This window comes from Cebidichthys violaceus, unplaced genomic scaffold (assembly GCF_023349555.1).
Source record: "Cebidichthys violaceus isolate CVI_PGR_0920_01 unplaced genomic scaffold, fCebVio1.0.p SCAF_9, whole genome shotgun sequence".
NCBI lineage: Eukaryota > Metazoa > Chordata > Actinopteri > Perciformes > Stichaeidae > Cebidichthys > Cebidichthys violaceus.
Window position 1 is genome coordinate 10,447,876 of NW_027176975.1, and position 11,770 is coordinate 10,459,645.

General features: G+C 42.5%; 1 protein-coding gene across 1 annotated transcript; it reads left to right on the forward strand.

Annotated features, from left to right (window-relative positions):
• The first annotated feature begins 52 nt into the window (after positions 1-52).
• Positions 53-8,281, forward strand: nr2f1a (nuclear receptor subfamily 2, group F, member 1a). Its single transcript, XM_068703461.1, has 3 exons — positions 53-1,375; positions 2,810-3,337; positions 7,056-8,281. The coding sequence occupies exons 1-3, from the start codon at positions 943-945 to the stop codon at positions 7,328-7,330; spliced, it is 1,236 nt and encodes a 411-aa protein (XP_068559562.1). The 5' UTR covers positions 53-942; the 3' UTR covers positions 7,331-8,281.
• The last annotated feature ends 3,489 nt before the right edge of the window (positions 8,282-11,770 follow it).

The following is an 11,770-nucleotide window of genomic DNA, read 5'->3' on the forward strand; positions in this document are numbered from 1 at the left end:
TATCTCCCCCCTCTCCTCCTCTCCTCCTCCTCTATGCAGGGCTCTGGCCAGTCAGTCGCCTTTGATTATCAGTCTCCAGCAGCCCCTCTCTTGGCTCCTTGACATGAGCACCATATAAGGCGCAGCGATCTCCATAGAAACGTGTCAGTTTCAATAGTAGTGTCAAAGTTCACTATATACAGACATTCGCGCAGATCCCCCGTTTCGGAAACATTGCTCTGCTGGTCCTCCCGTTTAAGCGCATTCATTTTTGGGTCTCTCCTTCTTCTTGCATATTCTATTAGTTGTTGCTGTTGGTCTTCTTTTTTATCTTTTCTCTTCGTATCTCCATTCCTCCTGCTGGAGAGAGGTGAAACTATACATGGGCACTTCATTCGGCGACGCGGTTTTCTTTCGCTGCTGGGCGAGATGATGAGGCTTATTTAAGAAAATAGATGTAAAAATCCGGCTCTTCAGTTTTTCCTCCACTCCTAAACGACGAAGACGGGAGTGTAAAGGAGCACGGGGAAGAAAAGAGAAAGGAATTTATCTCCGCAGCACTTTGGATCGCGTGTCTTTCCAGCAAAAGGTTTTTTTACTCGTTCCTGCGTCCATGTGAATCGCTCCTGCCTTCCCTTTGTGGCTATTTTATATCAAACTGCAATTTGTTACGACTGGACTCTGGCTTTCCTACAAGATCAGGGACTCCTGAATGGCTGACTGCAATTTACCTTGGAACTGGCCTCCCGATACTTGCATATCCTGATCGGGTGCATATTCAATCGCCCTCCTGTATTTTGAATGTATTGATCGCGTTCTACTCTCCTTCTTACCCCATATGAGATTGCGTGTTCCGATTTGACTTTGCACTGCCCCGTCTTTTGAGATCTCCTTTTTTCCCCATTCTACTCTTCGTAAACACCGGCGATCATTTCGCTTTATAGCACTTTCAGGGGCCGAGATATGGCAATGGTAGTTAGCGTCTGGAGAGATCCGCAGGAAGACGTGGCCGGAGGACCTCCGAGCGGCCCCAACCCAGCAGCGCAGCCGGCGAGGGAGCAGCAGCAGACGGCGTCAGCGGCGCCGCACACTCCGCAGACCCCTAGCCAGCCGGGACCCCCGTCCACACCGGGGACTGCCGGGGAGAAGGGGAGTCAAAATTCTGGACAGAGTCAGCAGCATATTGAATGTGTGGTTTGCGGAGACAAATCGAGCGGCAAACACTATGGCCAGTTCACCTGCGAGGGATGCAAAAGTTTCTTCAAGAGGAGTGTACGGAGGAACTTAACGTACTCATGTCGTGCCAACAGGAACTGTCCCATTGACCAGCACCACCGAAATCAGTGCCAATACTGCCGGCTGAAGAAATGTTTAAAAGTGGGAATGCGGCGGGAAGGTGAATATATTTTAAAAGCCACTCATGATTACGCATCCTAGTAGCAGACGAACACGACTGCCATGTTGTATTAAGGTCAAAGGCATATGGCTGAGCATACTGCAGTCTCCATCCATGTTTTTCAGGGATGTTTGCATGAATGGTTAGTCTTTCTGCCTATGTTAGAGAGGCAAAGGCCAGTGCAGCCACAGCGGTTCTGCTCGTCAATGCGTGTCGCTTGAACAAAGCGGCTCGTCTAGCTGATCCTCTTATTTTGCTTTCCTTGCAGTGTAAATTGTACTATTATCAAGCAAAGGCATTCTATCCAGCAGGCCCTTTTTATGTATAGGTTTTTGAACAGAAGAGGGGTTGTGTATGTGTGTGTGCCTGTATGTCTGTCTGTCTGTCTGTGTGTGTGTGTGTGTGTGTGTGTGTGTGTGTGTGTGTGTGTGTGTGCGTGTGCGTGTGCGTGTGTGTGTGTGTGTGTGTGTGTACAATGGGCAAGGTTAATAGTCCCTTCTATAAGTAAATGCAGTTTACTAATTTATAATTGTACAGACGGGTTTGTAATCTGTGTGTGAATGTAAAATGAACACACTACAAACCCACGTCTCGCTCTAGCTCCTTATGCTGACTAGACAGCTCAGACACACTGAATAATGCCGCTTAAGTTGTTCATGGCTCATTGTTTTGCCTGGTGCATTACAGGCCGTATAACTTTACTTTCTATGTCAAGTGTTCTATTCCAACTCATGCAAACATCCCTTATTCAAAATCTACGGTTTGTGAAAGAAAAGTACAAGCCCAAGTATAATGTGCCCTGAGTAACATTAATATTTTATTTTTTAATATTAAACAATAGCTGAATTCCTTTTATTCCCAGCTGAACTTTTGATGTGGGTAAAATGTGTAAATGTGATTGAATCAAATAGTAATTATCAATCCGATTTGTAATATGTTTGGCCACAATGAATTATTGTTAATATAAACAAAACCGCTCGTAAATAAATATAAATATGTAAAGTATTATAACTAGGTTGCTGCATACAATATACAATTACGCCTTGAAATACCCGTGATAATACATTTGTTAAATGTACCTTTGTATAACAGAAAATGTGTGTTTGCTGTATAAATGTGATTGTATTTTCATTTTGCATACAATCCATGTAGCGTGCAACCCTAAATACAAATGCAAACAGTGTGCAGGTTGAGGGATACAGCACATCTGTTTTGATGAGATGTTTATGCTGTCGACATAATCATTTACTCTTACAAAACGGCATTCACTAGTCAAAATGTTTTGAAAAGCGTGCTGAATTTAGATTTCAGGGCATGCCGTTTTACTGAAGAGAAACACACTAGCTTTAGCTTGCTTTACGGCTTTACTACTCATGAACAATGTTTATCAGTCCTGGATGCACATTTCCTCTTTTTTCTCTTTCTTTTTGTTAGCGGTTCAGCGAGGACGAATGCCTCCAACTCAGCCCAACCCAGGCCAGTACGCGCTGACGAACGGGGACCCTCTGAATGGCCACTGCTATCTGTCCGGATACATCTCGTTATTGCTGCGGGCCGAGCCTTATCCGACGTCCCGGTACGGGAGCCAGTGCATGCAGCCCAACAATATCATGGGCATCGAGAACATCTGCGAGCTGGCGGCTCGTTTGCTCTTCAGCGCCGTGGAGTGGGCGAGAAACATCCCTTTCTTTCCCGACCTGCAGATCACCGACCAGGTGTCCCTTCTCAGGCTGACGTGGAGCGAGTTGTTTGTGCTTAACGCAGCCCAGTGCTCCATGCCTCTGCATGTGGCCCCTCTGCTCGCCGCTGCGGGCCTCCACGCCTCCCCGATGTCCGCGGACCGTGTTGTGGCTTTCATGGATCACATCCGGATCTTCCAGGAACAAGTGGAGAAGCTTAAGACCCTGCACGTAGACTCGGCAGAGTACAGCTGCCTCAAGGCCATCGTGCTTTTTACATCAGGTGGGTGTCCGACATGTCACATAGGAAAACGTCTATAATCAAATGAGGCCTAGTTGCTGTAATGTTAACAGGGGGCACTGAGCGAGGCTCGCTGGGCGAAACACTGTGGCGTCAAGAATATGGCTGTCAAGTATAGGCTGGTCACAAATCTGAGTTTACGAGATGTTTGCGTTGCCGATGGAATAGCTATTTTGTAAACAGCTTGCTACATATCCACTTACATGCATTCCCATGTCAGTTGTAGCCGCAGCATAAAACGTGTAAACAAATCCAGATTGAGTGAGCGCATCAAGTTTGTTACTGTAACACTCAGTTAAATGCACTTTAAATCGGATATAATTGACAATCTCATATATGTAAATATTTTATAATTGTTGAGTTTAAACTTTCTTGAACACGTCTGAGCCGAGAGCGAGACTGTAGGTTCGCGTCCATAAATTTTGGAACAGGTGTCAAATAATCGAGCGTAAAGATGAAATAGTCTATCACAGAATGATATATGACAGCTGATGCATTTATGAGTGTTGGTGCATGCTTTTATCCTTGTTTTGCGTGCACAAACACATGTCTTGGGGGCAGGAAATAATCCTTAGCAGACTGAGATCAAAAAGGCTGATGGAAGTTGACTCATATGTCAATGCATCGCTGCTGTATGACTCAGAGCAGCACTGCTATAGATTGTTAATAGATTCATGTCAGCTGACTAGTTTTCTAAGTTATTGAGGATAGTTTCTTTTGTTCCACACGTGTTGAAAGGACACCAGCCGAAATTTCCAAAAGTAACTTATATTGTTATAGCTTAATTGATAGGTGACTGGGGTAAGGTCTTAAAGGTCCTCATTTACTCTCGGTGCGTAATTTAGATATTTTGGAGGTAGTTGTGTACGCGTGGTGCCATTAGGCCCGTTATGTCAAGGGAGGCTTGTGGTGATTGGAAGGAATAGGAAAGTCAGGCCCCAAACTACTTAAAAACTAACCTCAAAGTTTTGACTTCATTGTCTCACATTTGGCCCATTAAAAAAATCCGTCTCATGGTTATACATATCCTATAATTGGACACGTTCGTGATAAAATATTCAGTTTTACCGTAGTTTTCAGATTTGGAGTTATATTGAAATTTTCATCACTTTCAATATCGCTAGAAAGCTTCATAACTCAATTTTATATTGAATAGTTGCACTTGTCCATATTTCAATAATTATTGTTTATTATTTACCTAATGTCACATTGATGTACAACTGCATACATGCATACATCTACTGTTTTTTATTATATTATTGATACATAATCCAACGCAATATTTATAAAGTAATAATAAGATGTGTATAGTTAGGATCTAAATTATCTAAACTCTTGAGTGCTCACCAAATGTATAGGAACCATCTTTAATTATATTTTTTATTTTTTTGCGAATGTGACATTACCACATAGGTTTTCCTTCAGTTAGAGAACTTTTTATTTTTCTATTTTTTTTAGTAAGACCCACAATAACTACTTTTTCAGTTTTTGGGGTTTGGCAACTTTGACACGCAACAATTTGAAGGCATACTGTTAGGTACATATATGTTTTAACTCAAATAAATACTTTGCCTCAGTTACGTACTTATTAAGTGATGTGACATCCTGTTTGATTCACTTTACCGTGTGCACATATTTGACCACATTGTCCTATTGCCCTGCGTTTCACAAATTCATCCCAGATTACCAAAATAAACTTCTTAACGACCTCTATTTTCTAGCAGATCATTTAGTTAGGTTGATAGGCAACAACTGGTGTTGGTTATAACAAGTCATGTGGCACGTTGCCAAGACCAGCGTGGATTGTTTGCCTTTAATAACACCAGTCTTGTCAGTATGTGATGCATACAGAATGGTGGACAGGCTACATTATTTCACCAGAGTTCAGGTCTGGATCATTGTCTTACACTAAGTCTTTATCCACGCTGCAGTGTGTGCCTTTGCTAAACTACCACAGAAATAGTCGTTTGCGAATCTGGAAGAATCTGCTCCCTTGTCTCAGTATGGGTAGTGGGGTGCAGGGTTGCAGGCAGGTCTGATGGAGAACTATTGGGTGTCTTTGACCAGCTTTCTCTCGACACATGCCTTCAAATGCAACTCTCTACATCGCAGCATTGCAACATTCAAGCATTATTATCTGCTATTTTACCTGATATTTCTAAATGTAATTAATTTCAACATTATTGATTGCTGTAGATTTTAAAAAGGGACACTCAGCGTTAATCCAAAGGGATTTGCATACATGGGGCTTTGACCGGCCGGAATAAGGTCACAGTAAATCACCCCAAGATCTCAGCGTTGCCCCCGGGTTCATAAGGTTATTGTGTCTGGCCATAGTGAGTTATAGCACGGAGGAATCACGAGTAGGCTTAAAAGCCTATGTCCTGTGTTTAATGTATTAGTGCTTGAAAACTGAAGCTGTCTTCCTTGTGTAGTCTTTACAAAAGCATGCATGGCTCAATACAGAATATGTTGAGGACAGCCTAAACTGCGTGGGACCATATATGCCAGCGGTTATGCTGCTTGCATTTACAGCAGTTTATAGAACACGCATGCTTGGATTGTGTAAAAAAAAAACCGTCTTTTTATAACAGGACATTGTACGACACTAACAAGCCTTATATGATTTGTCTATAGTTAAGCGTGGCTGCACAAGGCTGCATAAACCACCAGTGTGCACCAAAACACACGTCTCGCCTGCGTGTTGCATACGCTCATTTTCTGACATTTTCTGTCGCTTCTGCGTGACTATTGACTTCACCTCATCTAATAAATATGATTGCTTCCAGCGGCCTGTCCTATAGGCTCCATTGAAAAACAGGGCAAAAGTGGTCTATGGAGAGAAGAGCGGCGAAATGACTTAACAGCTTACTGCAGAGTAATTAGGTCACATTACATCCGGTGTAATTTCAGATTCATCAGTGCCGTTTATGTTTCCTTATACTTGAATCCCCAGAGTTCAGACATCAAGAGCATCGGCCTTTAGGCCTGTACCCTATACCTTTTGCCTTCGCTCCATTGTCCCGTCAATTCTTCCTCTACACGTTAACAACACTGTTTTCATGACATTTAACTCTATATTCTTGTTGGTTGTTGTTAGAGCAGGCAGAGATACCCTTCACTGAATTGTGCATCCCCTGCTTCAGCAGAAAGCCCCTTGTTTATTCTGCGTGACAGTCCCACTCGCTCAGTGTGATGTAGCATGTTTGGGCAGTGTGTTTGTTCATTCCACTTTGTCAATAGTACGTAAAGGCCGATGTTGAATGATAACAGAGTGCTTCTGCAGGAATTAAAACTGGGCATGGCAAGGTGTGCGCTTGTCACAGCTAAGCCGTGAGGCTAAAATTGACCATGTGCTTTTGTGTTCATATTTTGTAAAGAAAATATTAAGTGGAATTGTCTGCAGAGTAATTTGAGTGCTATAGCCTATATTTAAAATGATATATGAAGACAAAGTTAAATGTATATTTGCCACTGTTTATTTGAAAGCTTGGTGACCTAAGAGTCTGATATGTTTTAATAATAATATAATACCTTAATAATATATTTTTAGCCAATATTGTTTCACTTGTTCCGCGACATGTTGAGGTTTAAGACCAAAATAAAATCCGATTGAGAGACTTTTCCATAACATGTCGTACCTTGGGGTTTCAGAGACGTGTCGAGCCTGACCACAGTGTTTTTGGTGTGTGTTTCGCAGACGCTTGCGGCCTGTCGGATGCTGCTCACATCGAGAGCCTGCAGGAGAAATCTCAGTGCGCCCTGGAGGAGTACGTGAGGAGCCAGTACCCGAACCAGCCCAGCCGCTTTGGGAAGCTCCTGCTGCGGCTGCCCTCTCTGCGCACGGTCTCATCGTCGGTAATCGAGCAGCTGTTCTTCGTCCGCTTGGTAGGTAAAACTCCTATTGAAACCCTCATCAGGGATATGCTATTATCCGGGAGCAGCTTCAACTGGCCTTACATGTCCATCCAATGATCCTAATATGAAAGTGGGAAAAAGAGAGGAAAAAAAGGACCAAAATTCAGCACCCCTCACCCCATCCTCCTCCAAGAAGACTATATATAGGACCTTTTCTGAAAAACTTGGAAGACATTACTTTTTTTTTCTGTCTTCTGGGACTGAGATGGAATACATTATGTACAGAAAAATATTGGAACTGGACTTTACACCTGTGTAAATCCACCCTCATCGTCAAGAACAATACTCTTCATTTTGTAAAATACTAGTCTTTATTTTCCTTTTTTGTAAAAAATACAAATAAAATGAAAAACATCATATGCGCAGTAAGAAAAAAAGAATCAAGACTTAGCGGGAAAATAATGTTTCCAAGCAATTATAAGAAATGTCCTGTGTCTATGTACCTCTCTGTTTTGTATTTTTTCTGGTTCTAAACCAGGGTTTCTGTGATTCTATACTAATAATTTTTTGATATAACCTTTTGCTTCTTATAATGAGTGCGATATATGTTGTCGAAGCTATGTTCTCCAAGAATTAAAATTGAAGTGAGAATTTAAAAACAGAAAAATAAAGAAATTTAGACAAATAAGAAACAGTCTAATCGCTATGACAATATCACCACTGATGGTTGAACTTTTTTCCCAATTGATACGATGGACCTGCAACAGCAGCAAACTGACCTCCAGGACATTTTAACTGAGAGGACGTCTGGGGCGCCATTCCCCGGACCCTGAGTGCGTGTGGAGTCGATCATCAGTCAAAGGAGAGACATGAAAATCAAAAGCACTTTTAATATATCATTTCAAATACATTTTGTTTGTTTCGTCTTGAATATTTTCATTGTTTCTTGAATTTTATTGGTTGTTGCCTTCAATTTGCTTACTCCATGATGCAGCTTTTTGCAGAAGGGTCGGTTGATGAAGTTGTGTGATGGTGACTGTACTATTAAAAAAGAAATAGGCAACAATGTCTCATTCTCAAGCATTTTCCTGGAAGTAAATATCAAGATTCTCGGTCTTATTTTATATCATCAGGGGGAATCTCTTGTCTCTGTGGGCTCCTGAGCGCAAGCGCAGTCTACAGTTACCGAGTCACTGTTCTGCATTGCCTTATACTGAAACATAATTCTGAATTGTGCCTCTCTCAAATACGCCAATACCACCGAAAACGAGGTGAAACACGGGATTAAGTGTGGTAATGAAACAATGGTTGCATACTTTACATTTTCACACTCACGGAGATAACTGACATTGCTAACACAAAGGAGGGAAGGCTGTACACGAGGAACTAGTAAGCTCTCTGCCAGCCTGTGAGCGTATTAATGTTTAATTTTTTTCCCAGACAGTGAGGAAAGCCTGCGCACCACACAGAGCCACCTCTATCCTACCTCATGTGGCTTAATCAAGGTGATTCCTCACAAACCAAACAATATCCCCCTCTCCCCCGTTCTTAAAAACTCTGCCTTGATAGTGCATACCTCAATATTGATGTGGGCGTCATTTGGCAAAAGGGTTAGGCCCCGCTGCAAAGCTGCTGTGATATGCGTGATCAATCTGGAAAATGTATTTTACAGCATGTAAGCCAGTCGATAGGAACACCGAGGGTGATGCATTGTGTGGGAATAGAGAGGAGGAAGGAGAGGGAGGGAGAGAAAGAGAGAGAGAGAGAGAGAGAGAGAGAGAGAGAGAGAGAGAGAGAGAGAGAGAGAGAGCGCTAGTGCACAGACAAATGAGAGGGGAAACGTGTGAGATGGAAGGCACGTGTGTGTGTGTGTGTATGTGTGTGTGTGTGTGTGTGTGTGTGTGTGTGTGTGTGTGTGTGTGTGTGTGTGTGTGTGTGTGTGTTGTGAGGGAGACAGAAAGAGATGTGGCCTTGGTTTGCCTGATACATTCAGAATGTAATGAGTACATCGATAAGTCCTCAACGTGTTAGATGGGTCACATGGAGTTTCTGTCCTTGCATTGGTCTGTCTCTCTATGTTCGTTTTGTCTCCATGTACTCCACAAAATGACACAGGAAGCCCAGTCATGGATCTGGATCTACCCTCACTGCCATTACAGCGTTACACTCGCAAAATGTGATAGATTGGATCGCGTTAAGAAGAAAATGGGGTTTCGGTGTGACAATTATTACATGTGCCTGTTAGTCCCCCTTCTTCATCATCAGACGTGTTGCTTGTGTGCCATATTGCTCACATCTTCATCTGCTGACTGGCAGCGATGAGGGACAGGAGGACGGGAGCTGAACTGCATGTAGCGCGTTGCAATGTCGCAATTTGATATCGCCATATTTGTTATCTGTCTTATAGGATTGGGGGAGGGGTATTTGTGCCAGTGTGTTATTTGTTTATATTGTCTGTCTCGTTCAAAGGCTACAATATTAAGGTATTAATTAGTTCTCACTCGTGCTGGAATGATAGCCTACTATAGGTTGTGCTTTAGGTTGTCCTCAAATGCTCTCTCACAGGGATACAGTTTTCATTCTCATGAGTCTGTTCAGGCATATTGTACCTATTAGCTCCCAATCGACCTGTCTGTAGCACTGGGTCACTTGTCAGACGCCTTGTTGTTGCCTAAGCCACTGTACAAACATGGATGTGATATTTCGTCAGGTTGGATCGTTGTTTCTTTATTATGGGTACGATTCTCCCGGAGCTTTAGGTCAGGTGTAAGTTGCAGAATAATGAGGTAATTGAGCCTTTCCTTTCTGCTTGGTACTGGAGGCATAATATGCTGAATTTAAACACAACTGAACAATATACACACATTACCGACCTCTAAAACGCTAAAAGATTATTACTGAAGCACTGGAATTGTTTAGCGTGTTTGTCTTTAACTGTTGTGTTTTGGGGAATAATCCAGAGCATCGTTTCCTGGACGGCGAGGAAAGCTGAATGTGCGAATAAATGTTTGTTGTTCAAAGAGAATGTATATGGCATCACCAAGGCCATCGCAACAGTCCAGGTCGTTTTTGTTTTATGTGGCTCTGGACTTAATTGTTTGTTTGGTTATTAAACGCAGCTTTCAGCTGGTTCTCTCCACATAATGTATTCTAAATCCCTCTAGAGTATCTATCTTTTATCCTCTTGCTGAGAGCATTCGGTTATACAGTTGCCACATCACAGGCTATATAAAGCAATAGTTCAAAAATAGTCGAAATGGTGGCATGTGTTGCTAATTAACGTTTCAGTAAAGGCAATACAAGCGAAACACGAGGAGTCTGGGAAAAGTGATATTTTTTATTTAGACTGTGGACCATTCTCGATTCTTTGACAAATTAGTACATTATGCAACACCTCAAATAATAAAGCTATATGTATCATAGACATGCATCATCAAATTCCTTGAATAAAAACATTATTAGTACTTTATTATTAAAGAAAAGAAAAAGTACAAAGTGCATAAAGAGGGAAGTAAATGCACTGTCAGATTGGACTATAGCTGCGGTGGGTAAGGGAGATGGATATGTGGCACACTATGGGCCCCATTTGTGTCTCTGTAATTTCGGAAACTCCGGTTACCAAAGTGTTACTACGAAATGAGTTAAATAACCATTTACCTTTGTCTAGTTTCATTCATCAAACCACAAGTGGAGGACTCCTAACACGGGGGCTATTTGTTTGCTTTACACAAGCAGCTGGGTGCGATTTCACGTTTGAGATATCCGTCTGAAAGCGAAACATTTATTATCCTAAGTTGTCAGCGAACCTATTTCTCCAAAACCCTCAATGCAAGCCAATGGTTTTATGCAGCTGTGGAAACGTTGTATTGGCGTCACACGTCACTTCATTTCACTTATAGTAGCCTAGTTTTCCTGGTCACATTTGACAAATACTGCTGTTTGAGACAATAACACTTTCCAAATAGCGGCTCCGTGTATGAATGGGGGGCCCTGTGAAGTATGACACGGCTTATTTCTCATATTGTCTTGTGCGTAAAAATGATGACAACACAGGACGACAAGTGCTCCACCGTGTCTACCACGCACCTCACTCACACGAGCTTGCAAAATGGCTGGGAACGGCACAGTGAGGACAAATGTCCAAAATTAAATAGATTCCCGTGAGATGTTTCCGCTATATCCCAGCTAACAGCCCGATTTTGTTGTTGTATTGACTTTATACAGTCAACGGAGAGAGACTTATTTTATGATTACAACGTGCTGTTCTGAGATCTGTCCGCGGACCTCATAGGCAACCTTTAAGCCATGGATCAAATCCAGCCCTACGGGGTATAAAATATCCCAAGTTGTGAATGTAACATAAGGGGACGCCTCCCGGGGACGCCTCCATGCGTGTGTGTGCGTGTTGTGTGTGTGTGCGTGTTGTGTGTATGTGTGTGTGTGTGTGTGTGTGTGTGCGTGTGTGTGTGTGTGTGTGTGTGTGTGTGTGTGTGTGTGTGTGCGTGCGTGTGTGTGTGTGTGTGTGCGCGCACGCAAGTTCGTAATGATTGTCTAAAC

Coding starts and splice junctions, on each gene's coding strand:
- nr2f1a (XM_068703461.1), top strand. CDS start 943: ATGGCAATGGTAGTTAGCGTCTGGAGAGATCCGCAGGAAGACGTGGCC. Junction 1,376..2,809: donor AGTGGGAATGCGGCGGGAAG/GTGAATATATTT, acceptor TCTTTTTGTTAG/CGGTTCAGCGAGGACGAATG. Junction 3,338..7,055: donor CATCGTGCTTTTTACATCAG/GTGGGTGTCCGA, acceptor TGTGTTTCGCAG/ACGCTTGCGGCCTGTCGGAT.